At 40.3% G+C, this 23,181-nt stretch overlaps 1 protein-coding gene across 1 annotated transcript; it reads right to left on the bottom strand.

Annotated features, from left to right (window-relative positions):
- On the bottom strand, window positions 1-18,193 carry sparc (secreted protein, acidic, cysteine-rich (osteonectin)). The gene is made up of 10 exons (XM_088344638.1): window positions 18,059-18,193; window positions 13,170-13,235; window positions 12,806-13,000; window positions 8,123-8,207; window positions 6,961-7,082; window positions 6,569-6,689; window positions 4,700-4,833; window positions 4,250-4,398; window positions 2,054-2,202; window positions 1-640 (listed from the first exon to the last, which is right to left on the bottom strand). The coding sequence occupies exons 2-10, from the start codon at window positions 13,224-13,226 to the stop codon at window positions 612-614; spliced, it is 1,041 nt and encodes a 346-aa protein (XP_088200764.1). The 5' UTR covers window positions 13,227-13,235; window positions 18,059-18,193; the 3' UTR covers window positions 1-611.
- Window positions 18,194-23,181: the final 4,988 nt, after the last annotated feature.

The raw sequence follows: 23,181 nt of genomic DNA, 5'->3' as shown, positions 1-23,181 counted from the left end.
TTATTCAAATTGACTTTATTGCAGTTGGTCAAGAACGCTTTGCTACTATTGTCAGAAGAAACATTTTGGAGAGATAAAAAAACTCAGCCCGCGAGACCCTCCCCAGGTTAAACATTCCTGTTTTCATTGAGCACCATGGAAACCAGGCGCAAATGAGTGTCACCATGGAAACCAGGCAAGAGCAAGCCAGAACAGTAGTGGAATTCAACCACTCAAAAAGTAGTTTAAAAGCAAGCGTAGGAAATCCTTTATTCCAAGCTTTATTTTTGGCCTTTTACACTTTAGTCCAAAGATGTCCAATGAAACCCCACCTAGATCCATTTAAATATTCAAAAAAGCAAAATAATTTACATCAGAAGTCTTTAGTTTGATGTTAGTTCATGCATAGCTTTCTTTAGCCATTTTTGTCAGTTTACTAGTGGTACAGGTAGAACATTTTACTTAAAAAAGAAGCAATGAGCACCATAATTGATTTTAAAAATCTGTCTTATTCTTGAAGTTAGTGTTGAGCACCACCGTAACAGATTCAAATGTTTTTTTTATTCTTAAAGTGAGCTATAAGAAGCAGCCGGTCATGCGACGCCTCCACTTGCGCTTGTAGCTGACGCAACTTAGATTAGGAGGTCGTTGTCCACATCCTCTGCAAAGACAAAAAATATATTCCAGAGTGAAGCAAGATTAGCGCTGGCAATTAATTGTCTTGAAATCTTTGGAGGACCGATCCTGACATATGTAAAAAATAAACATATCAATAATTGCTAACAAACGTATGCTATATAAACACATAAATAAATCACGTAATACCAAAATATGACGTAAAATGCAATCCATTCATATAGTTAGGTATTTTGTAATTGTATTTCGTCATTTATTTAGTTTGCCGCGTTATCAACACAGTCCAGAAGATCATTGGCGGCTCTCTGCCCAGTCTGGAAGACATTACTGCTTGCGATTCAGCAGCAGAACCGTCAACATTATAACGGAGTCTTTTCACCCTGGCCACCTCCTTGACCTGTTGCCCTTTGGTAGGTGCTACAGGTCCCTTACAGTATGTCTCTAATGTGAGTACAGCCCTCACATTTCCTCAGAGGTTTCATGAAAATATTTAATTGAACAACCCTGAAGAAAAATCACATTGACACAATAAAAGGTAGTCTGTGTAAAGATTATATAGCTAATATAGTGTTTTATTTTTCCCCCTCAAAAAACTCAAAATATAGCCATTAGTATCTAAACCCCTGGTAACAAAAGTGAAAACACCTGTAAGGTAAAGTTACTGAAGTTCAATATTTTGTGGGGCCATCATTATTTTGCGGAACCACTTTAATCCTCCTGGCCATGGATTTGACTAGAGCCTCACAAATTTCCACTGGAATGATTTTCCACTCCTCCATGACAACATGACTGAGCTGGGGGATATTCAAGATCTTGTGCTTCTCCACCTTCTGCTTGAGGAAACCCCAAAGATGTTCCATTGGGAGACATGCTTGGCCAGTCCATCCCCTTTACCCTAGGCCCCTTTAGAAAAGCCTTGATCATCTTAGAACTGTATTTGGGGTTATTGTCATGCTGGAACATTGCCCTGCAACACAGTTTCTGGAGGGCGGGGATCATTCTCTGCTCCAGTTTTGTAGTATGACCCGCGGCTACATTTTTCTCAATTTTCTTTTTCTTACGATGTTTTTTTTAGGAAGTCATTTATTAATCAAATATAACCAGCACACATATATCAATCCATAACTACAAATGAGAAAAATTGGTCAACATCGTTTTTTCTCATGTATTGCTTAGGTATTGGATTCTTGATTCTCAATTAATCAGTTAATCTCTTATTTTTCTTCTGATCAGGTCCCACTGTCAACATTTTAACCCAATGGGGCCACCCCTGGTCTAAGTAGACTTATAAAATCAAGATTTTTTTGGGGGGTGGGGGGTTATTGCCTTAATCTACACTGAGGCTAAGGGGGGACAGTGGAACTGTGCTTCCGACTTTGTTGCTGTCAAGGCAAATTGAGACTGAGGAGTTTTTTGGGGGATATTTGAGACTACTCACCCTCCTTAATGCCGAAGCAGGCTGCCCATTCATCCAGGGCGATGTATTTGTCGCCATCGGCATCACATTCCTCGAAGAAGCGTGTGGTGCAGTGCTCCATGGGAATGAGAGGTGCGCGCAGGGGAGCCAGCTCACCGTGAGTCAGGTAGCTGTCAATCGCAAAAATGCACCGCTCTTGTCAATGTCAAAGCCTTAGCCTTTTTTTCCCCAAGGGTTTTGCAACAAAGTATTTATTGAATCTCTCCAGGGGTATGTTTGAACACATTTTTAGAAAAATATTACAATTCCAGACTACAGAGCACACCTAATTAAAATCTCATCTCATCTCATCAGCCGTACCGCTTATCCTCATCAGGGTCGCGGGGGGGCTGGAGCCCATCCCAGCCATCTCCGGGCAGTGGGCAGGGGACACCCTGAACTGGTTGCCAGCCAATCGCAGGGCACACGGGGACAGACAACTCATTCGCTCATTCACACCTAGGGACAATTTGGACCGGCCAATTCACCTGAAATGCATGTTTTTGGAACGTGGGAGGAAACCGGAGTGCCCGGAGGAAACCCACGCAAGCACGGGGAGAACATACAAACTCCGCACAGGAAGTCTGGAGCTGGATTTGAACCCACAACAGGTTCCCATGACATGAACTGTGCCGCACAAGCGCTAACCACTGCGCCCCTAATTAAAATCCACATGATCAAATTCAAGAACGAATCGGAATTTTGTCTCATTACGAGCAGCACTGGACTTAAAGCCGCAGGCTTAAACAGCCATAAAATAAGCTATTTTACGTTCATTTCTGGGCAGCACGGCTGCACAGTGGTTAGCACGTGTGCAGCACAGTTCTGAGGTCATGGGATCAAACCTCCTGTGTGATGTTTGCATGTTCGCCCTGTCCTTGCGTGGGTTTCCTTCAGGCACTCCGGTTTCCTCCCACATTCCAAAAACATGCTATCTATCTATCTATCTATCTATCTATCTATCTATCTATCTATCTATCTATCTATCTATCTATCTATCTATCTATCTATCTATCTATCTATCTATCTATCTATCTATCTATCTATCTATCTATCTATCTATCTATCTATCTATCTATCTATCTATCTATCTATCTATCTATCTATCTTGGTCATATCCCTCAACATGCATGCTAGGTTAATTGGCCGGTCCAAATTGTCCCTAGGTGTGAATGAACGGGCGAATTGTCGGTCCTTGTGTGCCCTGCGACTGGCTAGCAACCAGTTCAGGGTGTCCCCTGCCCACTGCCCGAAGGTAGCTGGGATGGGCTCCAGCACCCCCGCAACCCTACTGAGGATAAGCGGTGCAGATAATGGATGGATGGATTCATTTCTTGAATTTTAACCCCGAGGTACAACTGGTGGCAACTGTGCGGGGAATTTGGCGTCACATTCCCCTGCTCACCTGAGGCTGTTTTCAGCTGTGTCGTTTTTCAGTTCTTTTCCTAGTCATTTATGTCACGTGTTTTCAGATCATGTGACCATTCAAGATAGCAATTACAAAGACGAGCATATATTTACTATGGCACAGAAAAAAAATGCAAATGAAGATATATATATTTGAGTATATATTTCTGGACAACACCGCCACAACAACCAATCTGTGCCAGATTGCAGCACAGACATGTGTTTTTATATTGTTGTAATTGGTGGTTTCCACAGAAATGGACAGAATTGCATTCACTTGTTTCGTCCCTGGAGGGTCAAAGGGAATTTCAGTGACCTGACATCGACACAGATGAAACAAAAAGACATGTGTAGCATTTTTGATCGGTTAAACTGTTGTTCAATTCGGATGTATAAATTGAGGACTTGATTTGTGGGTGAAAAAAATCACGAGTATGTTGTAAATGTTCAATAAAATACTGTTAAACCTCCTGTTATGTATTAAATGAATAATTTTGGCAAAGGACTAATTTCTCCTCTAAAAGGGTGTCCTGTATGTCTCCAGGTTTGACTGCAATGTTTTGTTTTTAAAGCGCATAAGATCTGGAAAAGAGCAGCTTGCTGTTTTCCTCAGTGAACCACAAAAAAGAAGAAGAAGCCGTAGCGTATTTAAAGCAACAGTATTTAAAACGAAGCAAAAGAAAGTGGCTTGTAATACGTAGTTTATGGTTTCCTTTTTCCCCCATGGAAAAAAATAATTGTCGGTGTAGAATTTTTGTGGGATACACGCACCCGTCGGCAGGGTGACCATCTAGCTGCTTGAACTGCCAGTGCACGGGGAAGATGTACATGTTGTAGTTCTTGACAAAGTCATGAGCCAGCAGGTCCAAAGTGTGCTCTCCTGCGATCAGCCTCTTCTCGTTCTCATAGATCTTCTTCACCTGAAGGGCCCAAGTTGGCAGGTCAACAGCGCACCAGAAAAAAAAAAGCGAATAAACCAGCGGCAATTAGGCAAGCACGGTTGATCTACACAGAAGTTAAATTTAATGACTTTGAGCGTATGCGAGAAATTTGCTGATTTTGGACTTTTAGAAAAGACACCATCATCTCTGTGAAAGGAACCCGTTGAAAGTCAAGGCCAGGGTGTGAAGTTTAGCACCTGATGCTGACTTTTACTGTGCTAGACGGAGGAGAACCCCCTCCCCACATCTTAGGAAGAGACGAAGCCAAGCACGCACTCACCCTGAGCTTCTGCTTCTCTGTCAGCAGATTGTTGTCTTCGTCGCGCTCGTACAGAGTTACCAGGACGTTCTTCAGCCAGTCCCTCATCCTCAGAGGAAACTGCTTCAGCTCGTTGTCCATGCAGGGTGGGATTTCTGCGGCATCACAAAATACCGTTCAACATAAACTGTCCTCTGACTCAAGGGCGTTGCAACATCTCCACGTGCACCTTTGCTGTAGTTTGAATGAGACTGTCATTATGAAGTAGAATATTTAAAGACACTCGTGAGTGCATCAGAGGAAGGATCAGGCCTAAAAAAAAATCAACCCCAACCCAGACCTGCAGGTATTAAAGCCCGACCCAACCAGAACTTGACCGGATTACTTGATTTGCAGGGCCCACCCCGAGGACAAGTTTCATATTTGATTTGTTAGGACTCGGGAAGAGGAGAGGTGATTTATAATAACAAACTAAAGTCTCTTTTTCCACAAAATCTAAGTTAAACAAGACTGTATAAAGTTTATACTATAAACATTTACATCTTCTGTATTTCTGTGTCTACAGAGGTTACACTAACGGACAATTTCCCATCATCTACTGAATTATTTAAGAGTCGATGGTTGAAAATTGGGCCATAAACCACAGCAGCAGAACACCCTTAATAATCTAGCAAGGCACTTTAGGAGAGAGAGAGGCAGAGAAACGAAGAACAATGATGGGTGGACAAAAAAAAAAAGTCAGCAAGAGAGACCCAAATGTAATGATTGACAATTTAGGCCCAAGCCAGGCCAAAATTCATGTCGGACTCAGGCTTGGGCTTAAGATCTTACCTCTAGAGTGCAAATGCTTCACAACACTCAATAATAAGCTAGTTCTCCACTTGAACCCTGGACTCCAATAAGAACGTAAGCATGTTTGTGCATGTCTCAGTCGACACAGCTGCAGCTGTTGCTACTCCTCCCGCTTTAAATGGCTTCTCTTTCTTGGCAGTACACTTCTCCCTTGACCTCCAAGTTCCATTTAATCCATAGCAAAACTTTTCGTAATTTATTTGTTGAGTACAATAAATAAAGTTTGTGATAGTTCTCTGAATTTGCACGTCAAAAAATGGTCTTCCTACAGTGCAGCAAAGCAACATATACTAGGGTTTAGGCACAAGCACATCCTCCATTTGCACACCGCCAACCTGTTTGGTTTTGCCGTATAAAGTACGTTTTTTATGCCTTTTAAGACGAGTACGATGAAAATTTGTCAATTTGCATAATTCCGAAAAAAAAAAATATGGTGTACGATTATTTTGTATTTTGTACAGGAAAATACGACAGATTGTACGGGCATGGAGCCGCGGAGGTTGACAGGTATGCATTTCCATTTTTTTGAAGGGAGGGGACACCATCTTTTGGAAAACACTTATTTACTGTTGATGCCCATCTATTCATTTAAGCATTATAATGTTGATACCAATACCGTAATTCCTCATTTTAACGCAGTTTGCTTTTCATGGTTTTGCTACATCACGGATTACTATTGTTTAATGGTTCTGTAGTTATTTAGAAAATGAATGAATGAATGAATAAATAAATAAATACATGAATAAATAAAACATTCACACAGTACTAGTATTTAATAAAAGCTTGAGGCTGTAAAGAGGGTTTGTTTTTTGGTTTCACAGTATAATGGAGTATTTAATTGTAAAAAAAAAAAAAAAAAAAAAGGTTTCTGCTTAATAGATTTTTGCCCTTTTGGAACTTAACTCCTTCGTTAAATCTGAATATCTGAATATCTTTAATCATCCATGACAAACAATTAGGAACCTCCTCATAGTAAACATTTTTTAGAAGTTTTGAATATTGGATATTTGTGAATATTCAGTGATGGAGATGGTTCACCTTTGCAGGGTCCAATGTAGTCCAGGTGAAGCTTGTGACCTTTCTTGGTTCCCTCCAAGGCACATTTTCCGGCAAAGAAGTGGCAAGAAGTGTCGTAGGTCTTGTTGTCAGTCCCACAAACCTGAACATGACAACAAGAAAATCCAAAGCATTAGTGTGTGTGCTTTCAAAGGTTTCTTCATTTCGTTAGATGGATGCATGTATGGAATGATGAATGGATGGTGAATGGAATGCGTGGTTGGGTGTGTTGATCTGTTGGGTGGGTTGGATTTTAAGTAGGTGGGTAGGTAGGGAAGCTTTGAGTAAACAGGGCATGTTTGATTCAGATATAATTTATGAAGAAATATATTTCTGTTTTGTTTTGGGTGTGCATCTCACTGATGTAGACTCACATGCTCGAATGGTCCCTCAGCGGGGGTGCAGGTGGAAGGGTCCTGACACACACACATTGGTGTGTTGCTCTCGTCTACCTCACACACTTTGCCCTTCTTGCACTGGTGCTGCAAGCAGGGGTCTGGAAAAACAAAAACGTACACACAAACGCTTGTTCTTTGGTTTTCCCCAAAAAGGAGTACTATATATATTTTGCAACTATATAAGGACAAAAAATAAATAGGACGAGTTCTCACATAGAATAAATTATTTTTGTGTTTTGTATGAATTTCATAATAGAAATATATGCAATATATGACGGCGATAGTGTGCCTAGGGTGAGGACCAAAATCTAGAGCCAATCTGGGGCCCATCCCAGCTATCTTCGGGCAGTGGTCTGGGGAGACCCTGAACCGGTTGCCAGCTAGTTGTAGGGCGTATTTATTTTTAAGGTTTTTAATGAATTATACTTGGGCGGCTGGTTGGCACATCATCCTCACAGTTCTGAGGGCCTGGGTTCAAGTCCAGCTACCAGCCTCTGTGTGCAGAGTTTGCATGGTCTCCCCATGCCTGCATGGGTTTTCTCTGGGCACTCCGGTTTCCTCCCACATTCCTAAAAAACATGCATAGGGGGGCGATTGGCGGGTCTAAATTGTCCCTATGTATGAGTGAGTGTATGAATGGTTGTCTCTGTCCGTGTGCCCTGGCAACCAGTTCAGAGTGTCCCCCTCCCACAGCCTAAATACAGCTGGAATGGGCTCCAGCACCACTGCGACCCTAGTGACCATAAGAGTTACAGAAACTGTTCGTATTGATTATTATTATTATTTGTCATGTTTTTACTTTGTTTTTATTGTTTGTATTTGGCATTTTGATCGATGGGTGGGGAAAATGGAGATTTTATTGCTGGATGTTCTTATACAGCACTTTGAGTATCAATTCCTTGCCTGAAAAGTCCTTTACAAATAAATCTTAATTGGATTTGATTAGTGTTTAGCTTACAGCAGGGAATTGCCGGAAAATAGAACTTTTTTTTTAATTAGCTCAATTGTTTTCTAATTATTTGTTTATTATCATGTTGAAAAATTACTGTTCACAGGCATGACACTTAAACAATTTAGTTAAGTTGGCAGGGTGACGCGTGGAAGTGTGTTGCGGCGACATTATCCTTTGCTTGCTCACTCTCGGCCACGTCTTCCTCCACTTCAATGGCCTCATCAAAGTCACCGATCTCCACCTGAACCGGGTTGGTGCCCACTTCCGCCTCCTGCAACCCAATAAAGATCAAAGTTAAGGCAGGGAGGGAAGCTAATGAAGCGGAGTTAAAAAAAATGTCCACCCCAATGGGAAGAAAGGAAGATGGCTGTTGAAATGAAAACCAATGGCTCTCTACGGCCAATAGAGAGCAGTATTGAGTTTGTATAGTGTGGTGAGTTTGTTCATGTGTAAAACTGCATTCACTCAACTGTTAAAATAAACCAGTTAACACATTTAATGCCAAACATGAAAATATCTTTTCCCACTGTTTGTGAATAAATGTGTTGGGTTTAGAAAAGTTCCCTTGCATCCATGATAATAATACTTAGAGTAAGTTACTAATGTAGGCTTCATGATAAATGATACTACTGAAAATAAATGCAAAAAATTTTGAATAGACATACTTTTACCGATTCGGCTCACCTCAGAACAAAAAGCCTGCATCTGGCCCTGGAGCCAAACTGAGTTTGACATCCCTGCTCCAACGCTATCTGCTGTTTATTGACTTTAGAAACAATTTCACCTGCCTGTGAGTACCCCTGACAAACAAAGTTGAAATGTGTTTACTGTCATTCTGGACTAAAAGCCGCGCCACAATTTCAACCATGCGGCTTAAGCAGAAATATGTCTGAGGTATGTATTTTTTCCGCAAGGTGCGCTCAGGTAGAAACGGTAAGAGTGAGACAAGTGGTGTTGAGTAAGACGCAAGTCACAATCGCAAGTAAAGAAAATGGAAGAAGTTTAATGTACGGTAACACGCTTTGTATATGAATAAAATGAGCATGGGAATATGCAAAAAGAAAAGCATATGATGCCGCTTTTGAGTTAGAGGATATCGAGCTAGCCGATAAAGAAGGAAACAGAGCAGCTCCACATACACTTTAGTGCGGCTTATATATATGTATAACATATTTTTTCTTTAAAAGATGTATTGTGTGCAGCTTAAAGTTAGGTGGGGCTCTTAGTCCGGAAATTGCGATAGATTTTAAAAACCTTGCTCAGAAAATGTTGCAATGTAACTTTGATACAAGCAACTGCTTCATGAAATGCAATTAAAAGTATCTAAAGGTTTTGTGTCATCCTATTGAATGTGTTGTATACATAGCTGTCTCAGCTCCTCGTAAACCAGGGGTGTCAAGCTCATTTGAACTCGGGGGCCACACGATAGAACAAACATTCTTTTGGGGGCCGGACTAGTCGATTCAAGAGAAAGAAAAAGAGAGATAAAGAAATAAGAGAGAGGGCGGGACAAAGAAAGTGAGAGAGGGAGAGAGCGTGAGAAACAAAAGAGATAAAAAGAGAAGTCGTGAGAGAGGGGGAAAGAAAGGGAGAGGAAGAAAGAAATCCAAAGAGAAGTAGAAAGACAGAAGGAGGGAAAAGAGAAAAGAAAGCGCAAAGGGTAGGAAGAGAGACACAGAGAGTGAAAGAGAGAAAGAGAGAAAGAAAGAAAGAGAAAGAGAGAGAGAGAGAGAAAGACACAGAGAGTGAAAGAAAGAAAGACAGAGAATGAAAGAGAGAAAGAAAGAAATAGAGTGAAAGAGAGAATGAAAAAGAGACACAGAGAATGAGAGAGAGAGAGTAAAAGAGAAAGAAAGAAAGAGAGTGAAAGAAAGAAAGAAAGAAAGAAAGAAAGAAAGAAAGAAAGAAAGAAAGAAAGAAAGAAAGAAAGAAAGAGAGAAAGAGAGAGAGAGAAAGAAAGACACAGAGAGTGAAAGAGAGAAAGAAAGAGAGTGAAAGAGAGAATGAAAGAAAGAGACACAGAGAATGAAAGAGAAAGAAAGTGAAAGAGAAAGAAAGAGTGAAAGAAAGAAAGAAAGAAAGAAAGAGTGAAAGACAGAAAAAGAGAAAGAAAGAGAGAAAGAAAGAAAGAAAGAAAGACACAGAGAGTGAAAGAAAGAAAGAAAGAAAGAGACACAGAGAGTGAAAGAAAGAAAGAAACAAAGAAAGAGACACAGAGAATTAAAGAGAGAAAGAAAGAAAGAAAGAAAGAGTGAAAGACAGAAAAAGAGAAAGAAAGAGAGAAAGAAAGAAAGACACAGAGAGTGAAAGAAAGAAAGAAAGAAAGAGACACAGAGAGTGAAAGAAAGAAAGAAAAAAGAAAGAGACACAGAGAATTAAAGAGAGAAAGAGAAAGAAAGAGAGAAAGAAAGTGAAAGAAAGAAAGAGAGACAGAAGGATAGAAAGAGAGAAAGAAAGAAAGAGAGAAAGAAAGTAAGAGAACGAACGAAAGAAAAAGAAAGATAAAAAAAGAAAGAAAGGAGAAAGAGAGAAAGAAAGAAAGAAAGAAAGAAAGAAAGAAAGAAAGAAAGAAAGAAAGAAAGAGACACAGAGAATGAAAGGAGAGAAAGAGAGTGAAAGAGAAAGAAAGACAGAGAAAAAAAGAGAAAGAAAGAGAAAGAAAGAGAAAGAAAGAGAAAGAAAGAGAGAAAGAAAGAGAGTGAAAGAAAGAAAGAAAGAAAGAAAGAAAGAGACACAGAGAGTGAAAGAAAGAAAGAAAGAAAGAAAGAAAGAAAGAAAGAAAGAAAGAAAGAGACACAGAGAATGAAAGGAGAGAAAGAGAGTGAAAGAGAAAGAAAGACAGAGAAAGAAAGAGAAAGAAAGAGAAAGAAAGAGAAAGAAAGAGAAAGAAAGAGAAAGAAAGAGAAAGAAAGAGAAAGAAAGAGAAAGAAAGAGAAAGAAAGAGAAAGAAAGAGAAAGAAAGAGAGAAAGAAAGAGAGTGAAAGAAAGAAAGAAAAAGAAAGAAAGAGAGAGGGAGAGAGAAAGAGAAAGAAAGAAAGAAAAAGAAAGAGAAAAAAAGAAAGAAAGGAGTAAGAAAGGAAGAAAGAAAGAGAAAGAAAGAAAGAGAAAGGCACCTGGCTTTGGCAACAACAAGTTGACATATTTCAACCTGCGGCTCGTTTTTCTCTTGTGCTTCTCTGAGTGTTGTCTCGCGGGCCGGATTCAATCTCTTAGCGGGCCTGATTTGGCCCGTGGGCCGCCTGTTTGACACCTGTGTCGTAAACGATTGAAAAAGGGCACTGCCTTGGTTAATGTTTTAATTTAATTTGTTTTAAAATGCGCATCTGCTGTATATTCATGTTAGCAATTATCCTGCAGGCAGAAGGATAAACGATTCTCTTGTTTAAAGACAACATGTCGTTTTCATAACAATTCCCGGGTAGAAGTTTACTCTTGGCGCCGTCAAGGCTTTATTTGTGACCCCTGAGGCTTTGAGGTGGGACTGGCCGCATTCCGGAAGGTTCCGCCTTGAAGGAACCAGCCTGTGACTTTGAGTAGTCCAGATATTAACCAGCAAGACGTCAGCGCTTCCAGAGAGCTGGCAAGAAGCAGATTTTTCCAGCTGTGGTCTTAGTGGTCCTCTGGGAGCCAGCGTTCACACGCTAATCTTCCGGGGTAGGTTTTTTTTTTTCTTCTTCTCCTTTTAAACAGCAAGTAGCTTGCAGGACATTCTGTCCAGGCGCTTCATTTCCTGACTATGGCTACTAAGTGGAAATTGTTTTTTCTCTATCTAAATACAGCTGGTGGTTCAGAAGATCAGGAACTTTGATGTTAGTACATATGGTGACATCATCAAGAGAAATATGTTTGTTTACTGACAATGCTTGTCACGTATAGTCCCCAGAAAGATTTCATTATGTCTAGATTTGAAGTGCAGACTTCCTGGTGAAACTTAGTTCATCTTTTTTGAATTGCCAAGACATGTCCTGTATGACAGAGCATCACACATGACATCTAGCACACATCTGGTCTTTGTTCAGGTGTTTGGGAGATTCCGGCAGCTTCAACGTGCTTTCAAGATTTCATATTGTCCCATATTACTGCTTACTGCTTTTCATCTTTTTGAAGGCTGTTTTGGCACTCATAGGCACAAGAAATTGGGATCAAAGGTGAAAGTCTTCTCACTGGACAGACTGTCATTCTTCTTTCAATAGACAAAAACAAGTATCTCCGGGCATGTTTGGCTTTTGTATTCTAATTCTTTCTAAATATGATCATTTGGTAGGTAAGATTTCGTTGTTTTATGTATTTTTAAGTAGAAATGGCAGCACTACGACCAACCAATGGCATGTCTGCTTCAGTCGTTTTCAGGTTACGGGGCTAAGGGTTTCCAAAGGTTTACTGTGGCTCAGTTTCTCCAGAATGGTGATTCTGTTTCTCAATAAATTAGGCCATTAATTTGGTCATCAAGCTTAACTCCGAATACCAGCAAATGGTCTTTCTTCCTGCTGATGTCCAAGTTTTGAAAATTTGGATTAGGCTGTTCCTGGACCTAAATTAGGGACCCCTGGTTTTGAGGCCTCTAAATGGTCCCCATATTTCATTTCATTGAGGTGGTATTCTCTTCCTCCGTCACATTTACATTTACCTTCTAATGCTGCATTCTTTGTTTTTTTCCGCAGGCCCCCAGACATGGAGTAAGAGCTGAAAGTAATGGAACTGACAACTCCCATTTTCTAGGTTTCTTTCGTGCCTACAACTCCCCTTTCTTGGTCAAAAACCCGAATGCAGAGGTTGAGCTTGCTTGTTGTCAATTTTGATTTAGTTCAACTTGACAAATTGTAATCAATGTTGCTGAGTGACGATTGGGTGCAGGACAGCCGGATTCACCTCAACAACAGAATCCTCTGCCACTGGTTCGTCCACCGCCATCTCTTCGTCTATCACAAGTTCCTCATCGGCTGCCGGCTCCTCATCAGCTGCCAGCTCCTCGTCCACTACCAGCTCCTCATCGGCCACCAGCTCCTCATCCATGACCGGCTCCTCCTCCGGTACCAGGGCCTCATCCATGGGTTTCTCCTCAGTCTGACAAACACATAACAAAATGCTCAAATTTAACACAAGAACCTGATATAGGACCATATCCAGCATTTCACATTGGAGTGAGTAATGATTTGAATGGAGACCTGAAAAAACCCTACACTTTAAGGAAGCTGGCGACTTGCCAGAGCTGTTAAAGAGTGAGCAGACTTACAGGAGCAGCCATGGCATGTCCCGCCAGGCAAAGCAGGAAGATGACCAACATCCTCATCTTCAGTGTCTACAACCACAAAAACAAAAGGAAGAGACTCTTAAGTTGCATTTACATTCGTGTGCATTCAAAAACAAATGTCAGACACAAGTGAAACCCTGAGAAAATCATTAGTAGACCATCGTATGGATTTTTAAATCGCAATTGACTTTGGTTTCATTCGTCGCCAAAACTAAAAATGGAAAACGAGCTATGAAGCAGGATTCTGTCAGGCACTAAACATTTCTCTTTAGGGTGAGCGTTTTCTAACAAATACAGCAAAGTTTGGTGTGCTTCCAAAGCCTTGGGTTTGAGCTGCTTTTCGACTTATTGGTGCAGTAGACCACAAGGCTTGAGACAGCAGCAATTGCATAGCACGATTGCGTGGCATATGTTGGACAAATGAGCTTTGTGTCTGGTACGGGCTGGCTGTGCCAACGCAAGCAGCAGCTCATTAAGGAATTTTGCCTGCCTCTGAAAGCCTTCAAGACAAGAATTCCAACGCAGTACTTTTGTTTGGGTTTTCTCTACAACAGGAACGCCCGTATGGAGGAGCCACTTTAGAGATGCCAATATCCATATCTGGGATGTTTGCATCTTAGATTGAATGTGTTGAATGTGAAAGATGTGTGACAAACATTCAGGATGGACGTCTGTTTTTGATGTTCACTTATGAAAAGACTAGCATAATGGCCCAGTGTTGCTGGGCTCTGCATTGCCAAGCATTATACTTGGCCATAGTTTGTTGAAATAGTTCCAGGTGGCCACTAGGAATCGCCAAAGTGCTGCATGCAGCTCCAAAGCCGCTTGTACACACAAGCAGATTTGTATCGATTTTGTTGGTAGTAATTTGTGGTGCTTTAACATGAAACCTATCTTAAGACACTCACAGAAGTCTAAAGTACAACTGTGTACATTTTTACAAAAATCTGTTTAGCCTGTTCGGAGCCTATAAGTCACATACAAACACAAACACACACACGCCAACCTGGATTTTTATGGTAATTTAGATTAGATTTGAAAATATGCCACCTATTTAGCTACTGTAGGATGTAAGCATGATAAACTGTTGTTAAAGCGTCGGTGTGGTAAAATAAGATCATTAAAAAAAATTCAAAAAGATTCTGAACAAAACCACCGAAAGATTGTTAGATTGCCTTTATTGTCCACTCAATTCAGTTTGATTTTCAGCAGTACCACAATTATTCATTTAAATGAATATAAATAAGAACAGAACACTATTAAATGTGTTTTGAAGTGATGAAGTAAAAGATGTACTGTGTTTATATTTAATTTGGGGATTATTTTTAAACTACTTGCACCTCTAATACAAATGTAAGTTTGTCAAATAAAAACTGTTTAAAAGATTACTTGAGTAAAAAAGTTGTTTTGTTCATGTTAGTTTAAAATTGGTGGAAAATGGTCAAATAAGTGAAAATTTGGATGAAAATATCATGATAACAAGTGATATAATTTTACCGTGTAATCCGTCTTGTTTTAACAAGACAACTTTTGCTTCGCTTTATGCTTTGTTTTGGGTATTAAGCTAATCATGTGATTGATACTGTATATGCTAAAAGGAGGCCATTTGAATGGGCAAGATATTTACTTGCTTCAGTTCAAAAGTTAGATTTTAGTAGACACTCTCAAATTACATTGTTTAGCTTGGGTTGATTCTACATCTTTTGAAATATGCATTGCTTGCTTTTGGTCCCAATTTCCAGGAGAAAACTTTTGCAGCCAAAAGAACTTGTGTAACAAGAACATGGTGCACAGGGAATAGATAAAAGGGTGGGGGAAGATCTCGCTGATGTGTTTGATTTGGAGGAACACCTTCTTCCCATTGGGCCAGGAAGAGGAGGAGGAGGAAGAGGAGGTGACGCCAGGTAGCAAACAAAGTGTTTTATTTGGAAAACCCCCAGTCCCTTTTCTAAAGTCAGCCTTCACTACACAAGCTTCTTTGATTTGCTGTCCGACTCGGCAGGCTCAGGTTGCCAGGAAAACGACCTGCTGCACGCACGCTCACACAAATACACATAGAAGCAAAGAAGACTTAAGTTTCCAAACGGAAATATCGAAGGAGGCTCAGTTGACTTCAAGTTGAACAACCAAGAAAGATGAATAATAAATACTCAATGATAGTTTGGATTATTGCGACAGTACTTGGCCTCAAAAGTGATGATGCAAAGGTTTTCAGAATTTTAATTGATAACCGTTCGATTTGGGTATTTGTAGCAATTATTTGCGGATAACGCCCGAAGCGTCTCTGCAAAGCACCCCCTGCTGACTCCTGCGCACGGCCAAAGCTTCCATTGGCCAGTGAGAATGCATGAAAGTAGGGAAACGGGTTCCTGACTTAGCTTTCATGTCCTAAATGTTTTTTTTTTCTCTTTCGTTTCAGGTGTCACCACAAAGGCTCCATAGTTAGTCGAGGGAGAAGGTAAGATGAGCTCGGCCCACTGGAACGGGAGCCCAATATGAATTGTGGGTCCTTTCATTAGGAACTCTTCTCTGTTGCTATTTGTATTGACTCACGTTGATTCATAGGAGTCAAGATACATACTGTAAGAGTCAATTTTGTTTTGAATTATTGTTGTGTGTAGGTGGGCTGTCAGACCTATGCAAAGAGTATACACAGGATTAGCCGGTGCCACTGATTGACAGACAAACATTTCGACCAGTCTTGCAGATTTTTGGTTGGTAAAGGTTAGATTTTTCTTGCTACTTTGTTTCTATGTACATTTGGGATTTTCCTAATAATTGACTCACTTTTCACAAAACCTTTTATTCATTCGATACCGTCTCTTTGACTTTGACCAGTGGCCGCAAGTAGTGGATACAGTCATAAGGGTCAGCGACCTGCAGTCAGGGTAGGCAAGTGAAGTTGTGCCTCAGCTGTATTCACGGAAATACAAAATCAAAAATATATTAAACGAGTATATTTATTTAGTAGGGTCACAATATCACAAAATTGCTGTTCTTTACATTATATAATGAATCTTTTAATAAAATTAGTATGTAATATGCTATCGTTCTGAGCATCAGCAGATGGAGAGTGAGCCATGCAATTCTTAGTGAGAACAATGATTTGGCGCACACATAGGCCCCAAACATAGTATAAGTAATAGTATTAGCAAGCTAACACCAAGTCAAGCCATTCAACCTATTTAGCGATGCTTTTATTCAAAAGGAGCAGCGCGTAGACTTATTTTATGAGTTAACGTAAGACAATTTTTCTATTCAGTTTATATATAGCTTTATTGCTCTGCAACAAAATGATGAATACGATTTAGGTTCATTTCTCTCAATGCTAGTTACTGGTAGTAGTGAGTCCACCAAACATATCGACTGGATGGAATACCGCAATAGGCCAATTTTTCTTGACCAATAAGAGAAGTGCTTTGGAAAACAGATGAAACACGTCACAGCAGACACAAAGCATTAGGATGAAGTCCACAATCATTGGGTCTTTTTGCCCATTTTAGAAAAAGTGTACAAAGCCACTGTTAGGAGGGGGTTTCTGCAAGTATGCAGCCACTCGCATTGCACAAATACTTCCACCTCTGGCGCAAACTGCTCTCAGTCAACATTGATTGTCCTAAAATCTCAGAGGAACTTCTCCGTTGGGCAGAGACTTCAGTTGACACTTCCCACATCGGTGCAGCTGCCCGCCTGCTAATCCACAAGTCTGCACTGACCATCAGAAGGAGCAAGAGCCGTCCAGGATGTATGGGTCAGGAAAGGTAGGCCCGTTGTGTGTCGTGTGGTGAAACAATTTAAAGTAAAAATATTGGGAACGTTCAAAACACTTGACTGGACCATCAAACCCTGTGACTTGACGCGCGCTTTTATTGTGAAAAGTTGAGCTTTGAACGCCTTACTGCAAATCTAATATTCGTTCATGTGTTAAACCGTAAGTCGTTAAGCAGATGAGTGGTCGTCATGACAACCTGCATTCCTTCACAGGCGTCATCGCCCTTTCTTGGCATTTCAAGTCAAACGTCTGATTCACTACAACCCTTGGCCCCTAGTAATGTGTTGTTAGCGGATGAAATGGCTCTATGAGCTGCTGCCTAGTTTGTTACATACTCATACTTTTTTTTAACTTTTTTCTTACTTTTGTTTTTTTCTTGCTTTTTTTCTGTTTTCTTGTTTTTTCTTATTTTTTTCTTCATTTCTTTGTTCTTCTATTGTTCCTTTTTTATGTAGGTTTCACTATGTTTTCTATCTTTTTTCTTCCTTTTTTCTCTAGTTATTTTCTTCTTTTATTTCTTTTGTTTCTTTTCTTTTTCCTTATTTTTTTCTTGATTTTTCTTTCTTCTTTTTTCTCATTTTTTTATAATTTTCTTTTCTTTTTTTTCTGTTTCTTTTTAATTTGGATTTTTTTCTCTCCCCCTTTACAAAGTAATGTTGTTCATAATGTTCTATGAGAATCGTTAATAGATGGATTAAAGCAACAATAACAATCTGAAAAGCCTTTAGCGGGGCAAAAGAGCTGTCTCTTTTAAGTGAGCTGAGCCAAAAGAGTTGGTTCTCGAAAAAGGGCCGGAATTCCCATCACTACTGGCCCCTACCCTCCCCCATATGCAGCCCATCCTCACCCCCTGCAACCTATCTGCCTCCCCCACCGCCAATGTGGCAAATAGTCTGCGTCCTGCAGCGACTCTTGTCTTTGCCCATTTTGGATGCTTTGCCAATCTCATTCTTCAGATTTATTTTCGAGAAAGGTTACATCCCCCCCCTAAAAACTTCAGAATATTTGCAAAAATTCACCTTATTGTGTGGTGTGAAGCGTACGATGGCATGCAACAGTCACACATCAAACAGCAAAAATGAGAAGTTGAGTTCCTTACCTTTGGTAGCAGACAAAAAGCAGACGTCAGCTCCAACCAGATCTAGATGACTTCTGAATGCTTCCCACTGTTGCCTGGTACTGTGGTAGGATGTCCCCCTCCCTCCTTTCCTCCACTTCTTACTCCGCCTGCTCGGTGGGAGAGGCCAGACTGTGACCGCAAATTGAGCAGCTCCTGTTGACTTTGCAGACCAAAGCGGCGCTAAAAGAAGGCCCAAGGAACTTGTTGACGTCGTCCAGCCCGGGAACTTGGTTGCACTCCACCTGCACTGAACTTTTTCCCCCACCGGGTCTTTTTGTTCCCCAAACATTTTAAGCCTATCACATTTCTTTTTTTTTCTTTTTTTAGTTCTATCACAACATGTTAGATTTTAACACCAGCAATAATAAAACATTCAGGACAGGATCTCCGAAGTAAAAACTCGAGATTTGTGTTGTCCCCATACTGCAATGCTATAAAACTAGTGAGCTGTCAACACACTTTTGTTGTAAAAGCATCATATATACTGACTAAGCTTGGCAATGCCATTTTTGTTACTTCTATTAATTCATCATTGAACTGTTTATCTGAGATTAAAACCTAGTTGTTGTTGTTGCTTTTGTTGACATTCTGCCAAAGCTATTGTCAGCAATGCAATGTTAAAAAGGCTCTTGGGTCGTGCCTTTTAGCCAAATCCCTTGTCAGTGGCCCAGACCCTTCTTGTGGGTTCTGCTGACTTTGTTGACCAATCACAAGTAGGAACCACGCCTGCCAGCAGAAATCTGCATTGACTTGAAGCCGCCTATTTTTTGGCGAGTTAACAATTTCACCCACCCCCATCTGCAATTGTTTTACAGTGCTGTGAAAAGGTATTTGCCCCTTTTTGATTTCTGTGTTTGTTGCATATTTATTACTCACAAAGGTTTCGGATCATCAAACCAATTTTAATATCACACAGACATAACGTAAGGAAATACAAAAAGCAGTTTTGAAATGTTGATTCAATTAAGGCACAAAGAAGTCAAAACCTATCTGGCCCTATGGGAAAAAATAATTGCCCCCTGAAGATAATAGCGGGTTGGGCCACCTTGGGCAGCCATTATAGAAATCAAACATTTAGGTTAATTTGTAATGAGTCTTTGGGGGAATTTTTCCCCACTATTCTTTGCAAAATTCGTTCAAATCTGCCATAATGTAATGTTTTCTAGAATGAACTGCCCGTTTAAGGTCACACCCCAGCATCTCGAATGGATTAAAATCAAAACTTTGACTTCGCTACTCTAGAACCTTCATTTTGTTTTTTGTTTTTTTAGATAATCAGAGGCGGACATGCTAGTGTGTTTCAGATCGTTGTCCTGCTGCATGATCCAAGAGCGCTTGGATTTGAGAGCACGAAATGATGGCTGGACATTCTACTGCAGGATCTTTTGATAACCACCAGAATTCACTATTCCGTCAGAGACAGTTAGTTGTCCTGGTCTTGAGGCAGCAAAGCAGTTGAGGTCAGTGTTCATGATTCCCCTATAAGAAAGACATTTGCCAAAAATGGCATCCTTGGAAGAGTTCCTACCACTGCCGCTAAAGAACACAAAAGAGTCGTCGCAAAAGTTGCTCTGCCCGGGCATCAAATTTCAGATCAAGGAATTCCATCCAGAAAGTCAGACAGAAGCGATAGAGCGAATCAGTCATTTAATCTCCGACTACAGGTACAGGCGTGCATGAGCCAGGTGGGACGTGGCGTTTTTCTGTCCTCCTTGGAAGCTGCCAGAAAGCCTGAGACAAGGAGTGAAGGGCCCCGTTTTGGGTGGACCGAATGTGCCTGTTTTTTCTTGTTTCCCTCTTTATTAACCTCCGCCTCTTTCCATTCCAGTGGCTATGGGCCATCATGTGTTGTCAGAGGGGACCATTGCACCAGACATCATCGTGTTCGGTGCCCAAACGTCTGGAGTGCGACTTGAACTTATCCAACTTTCCATTCAGATGCACGTCATCACATTAAGAGCCTTTAGGCGTATTTTTGCCAGCAGTCATCCCACTTAACAAACGAGGGAGCATGCCACCTTCAAATCTAAATTAGCAAAGAAAAAAAAATACCAATGCAAAATTGGGTAGGGCAAAATTCCATACAAATCTTGATTTTATATGTCGTTCCGATCGATTGTTTGTTTAAAGGTGGGGTGCTTCATTTGAGGTGTCCCTAAAAAGGTTGTGTGTGAGCAATTTTCCCTCTAACTTTTAACGGGTCTGAGCGTTCACACAAAGTCGTTGAGCAACGCTTGAAACAACAGTGAGCAAGAGCAACCCCAAGTGTGGCAACTAAATCATTATCAAACATGTCCAAAACTTGACATCACGTTACATTTTGCTGAGTTTCCGGCAATGCAAAATTATTTTTCACTTTTGAATGAATTGACCAATGTACGATTGCAAAAGTTGCAGGGCCTACAAACGTCATTTGCTTTTACAATTCTTTCACAAGATTTCCATTTTTTTTTTCCCGGTATCTTTTGTCGCATAATACTAACATTTTTGGGGGCTTTTTAGTCGGTAGCACGATACAGAACTGTATTTAATTACATTTTTGAGTGGAAGTACAATGTTGGCAACAAGATTAGCTTGATATAATTGGAAATTATTTGAATGCAACACAAACTTTTACCTTTTTCCCTGTTTCCCCCCCCCCTTTTTTTTTTTAAAAAATCATTAAAAAAAATGTCATTGTGTTTATTTTTTCCTAGCTGTTACTTTTTTCTTGCTTTTTTGTTCTCCATTACCCTTTTCCCTTTATCTGCTTCTTTCTTGTCTTCTGGCTTTTATCTGAATTTTTCCTGCTTTTTTTTTTCTCTTTTACTCTCCTTTTGTTTCATTTTTTTCTCAGCTTTTCACTACCTTTTCATTTTGGTATTTTTTTTTCTTTTTTGTTCTATTTCCCCCCTTCTTTTAAGTCATTTTGTGCACAATTTTACATAGTATTTGGTCGTGTAGGGTTTAAAGAAGCAAAAACAACCCAAAGAGCCGTTTGCAACCCGAAAGAGCCGGTTCTTTTTAGTGAGCCGAGCCGAAGAAGCCGGTTCTCGAAAAATTCTACTGACTTTGCTCAACTTCGTTCTACTTCGACATTGACTTCAAAATACCACATTTAGAACACAGCATCAGGGGAACCCGTGTTTTTTTACCTTCATGCACTGTAACTTTGACTTCATTCGCTTTTTAATTAACAATTTTGAGCCCTTGTTTTTGTGAGCTGGCTGGATTTTTTGTGTGCGAAAAAACTCTGGGTAGTGAGCAATTGTGCACACACACGCAGCTTAGAGGGAACATTGTGTATGAGTATATGTGAACAATGTCCAACTGAGTTCAGAGCCCCTATCCTTTATTCTCCACTGCACCTATCTGTGTATATCTTACTTTTAGCAAAGCTATTTGGGGCACACCAGATTATGTAGGAGGAATGGGGGTTGTGGGGGTGGGCATTAGTGTGTGACGTCATGCCTTCCCCGCAGATTTTTTTTTTGGTTTGGTGAAAATGAGTAGGCTCCGAACGCCAACCCAAACCCATGTAAGATGAAAACAGAAGAGTTAATTCATGCACGTCTAAAAAATGTAAAATGCATTAAAGAGAGTTTGACTGAAGCTGCAATGATCACACAAGCCAGGAGCATAAGTCAGCGAGTACAAATGTTCAAAATTCAACTCAGCTCCCTTAAGCAAGACATTGGTTTTTTTTAAAACAGTAGATAAAAAAAAAGCCCATCATCAGTTATGTGCAGTCAGGGGAGGCAGGTGAGGAATTGCCTCACATGTCATCTTGGAAATATATAATTAAGTAGTCATATTTATTCAGTTTCAGATATGTCTCATCTAACTTCACACATTTTCTTTATATCATTGCTGAATTTTCACAACATGATGATTTTCTTGGTTGGATGGGTTGTTCGAGGCGTCCTAAAACAGTTGTTAGGGGTACAATACATTAGGTAGGAGGAATGGAGGGAGGTTGGAGGTTGTAGAATAACTTAATGCTCATCCCCGCATTTTTGTTTCCATTTGTAAGTGTACCATAAAAATGGTTATGTGCGAAAAGGCATGATTTAAGTAGAATCTATATGCCAACCCAACTCCAAAGAAAGATGAAAAACTAATAGTTTATTTGGGCATGTCTAAGAAATCCATGTACTTGCATGGCTGCAATAATGACACCAGCCAGGAGATGGCGGCAGTGGGTAAAAAAGTTCTAAATTTCATACATTTCCTTGAGTACAATGAGTATGTAACGTATTTCTTTGCACAGCGTCTGCAGATGCAGAGCGATGCACGCAATTCTCTTGTCGCATACCAGAGGGCGATAGTGAGACCAATTTGGTGCACACCTCAGCCCCAAACATTAGAATAAGAGATAGCAATAGTAAAAAAAATAGTAAAAATAGTAAAAGCGAACAGCAAGTCAAGCCATCCAGTAATTATTTTCTTGTAGCATAGACTTTCTTTCATAACGGAGGATTACCTATCTATTAAAGTTTTTCTCCACAAAACGTGCATCTCATTTATTGATTGAGGTTTTATTTGGGCAGAGCACGCACAAAAAAACGCATCAACATTTTAAGAAAAATAATGGACAAATATTTTGTAAAAAAGAAAAACACATATACCAAACAATAATGTCCCCAAAGGAATTAGACAGACGGACGGACGGACGGACCGACGGACAGACAGACAGACAGACAGACAGACAGACAATTACAATTTCAAAACAGTAATGTTAAGGACAAGTACTAATAATGGCGAGAACGAAATAACAAAGATGTTATAGACACAATACCAAGGACAAAAAAAACAACAATAGTAAGGACAAAATACTAAGAAAAACAGACATACATTAGACAGCCAACCTGGCCTCTTGCAGTGCATACTGTGTTCGAATTCTATCTATCTATCCACCCTGGTCATATCCCTCGAGAAGGGTGACCGACAGCGAGACCGACACATACACAAAAACAAAGAAAAGGAAAAAGTAGCAAAAAACACACAAAAAATGACCATTGCCAACACAAATGCTCAAACACCCAAACAAGTTAAGCGCCTTGGCACCCAAGTTGGTCATGCTTTCGTCCCTCCAGATGAAACGGGACAAAAAAAGCGGCCAT

The sequence above is a fragment of the Urocampus carinirostris genome, chromosome 9, assembly GCF_059441175.1.
Source record: "Urocampus carinirostris isolate Australia breed hairy pipefish chromosome 9, RoL_Ucar_1.0, whole genome shotgun sequence".
Taxonomy (NCBI): Eukaryota; Metazoa; Chordata; class Actinopteri; order Syngnathiformes; family Syngnathidae; genus Urocampus; species Urocampus carinirostris.
The sequence above is the reverse complement of the archived record's forward strand: the minus strand, read 5'-3'. Positions and strand labels throughout refer to the sequence as shown.

Bases quoted from the DNA above. Each gene is read 5' to 3' on its own strand.
- sparc (XM_088344638.1), bottom strand. From the start codon at position 13,226: ATGAGGATGTTGGTCATCTTCCTGCTTTGCCTGGCGGGACATGCCATG. The intron at 13,001-13,169 runs GTAAGTCTGCTC...TGTGTTTGTCAG, and splicing joins GACATGCCATGGCTGCTCCT to ACTGAGGAGAAACCCATGGA. The intron at 8,208-12,805 runs GTGAATCCGGCT...ATTGGGTTGCAG, and splicing joins CAGAGGATTCTGTTGTTGAG to GAGGCGGAAGTGGGCACCAA.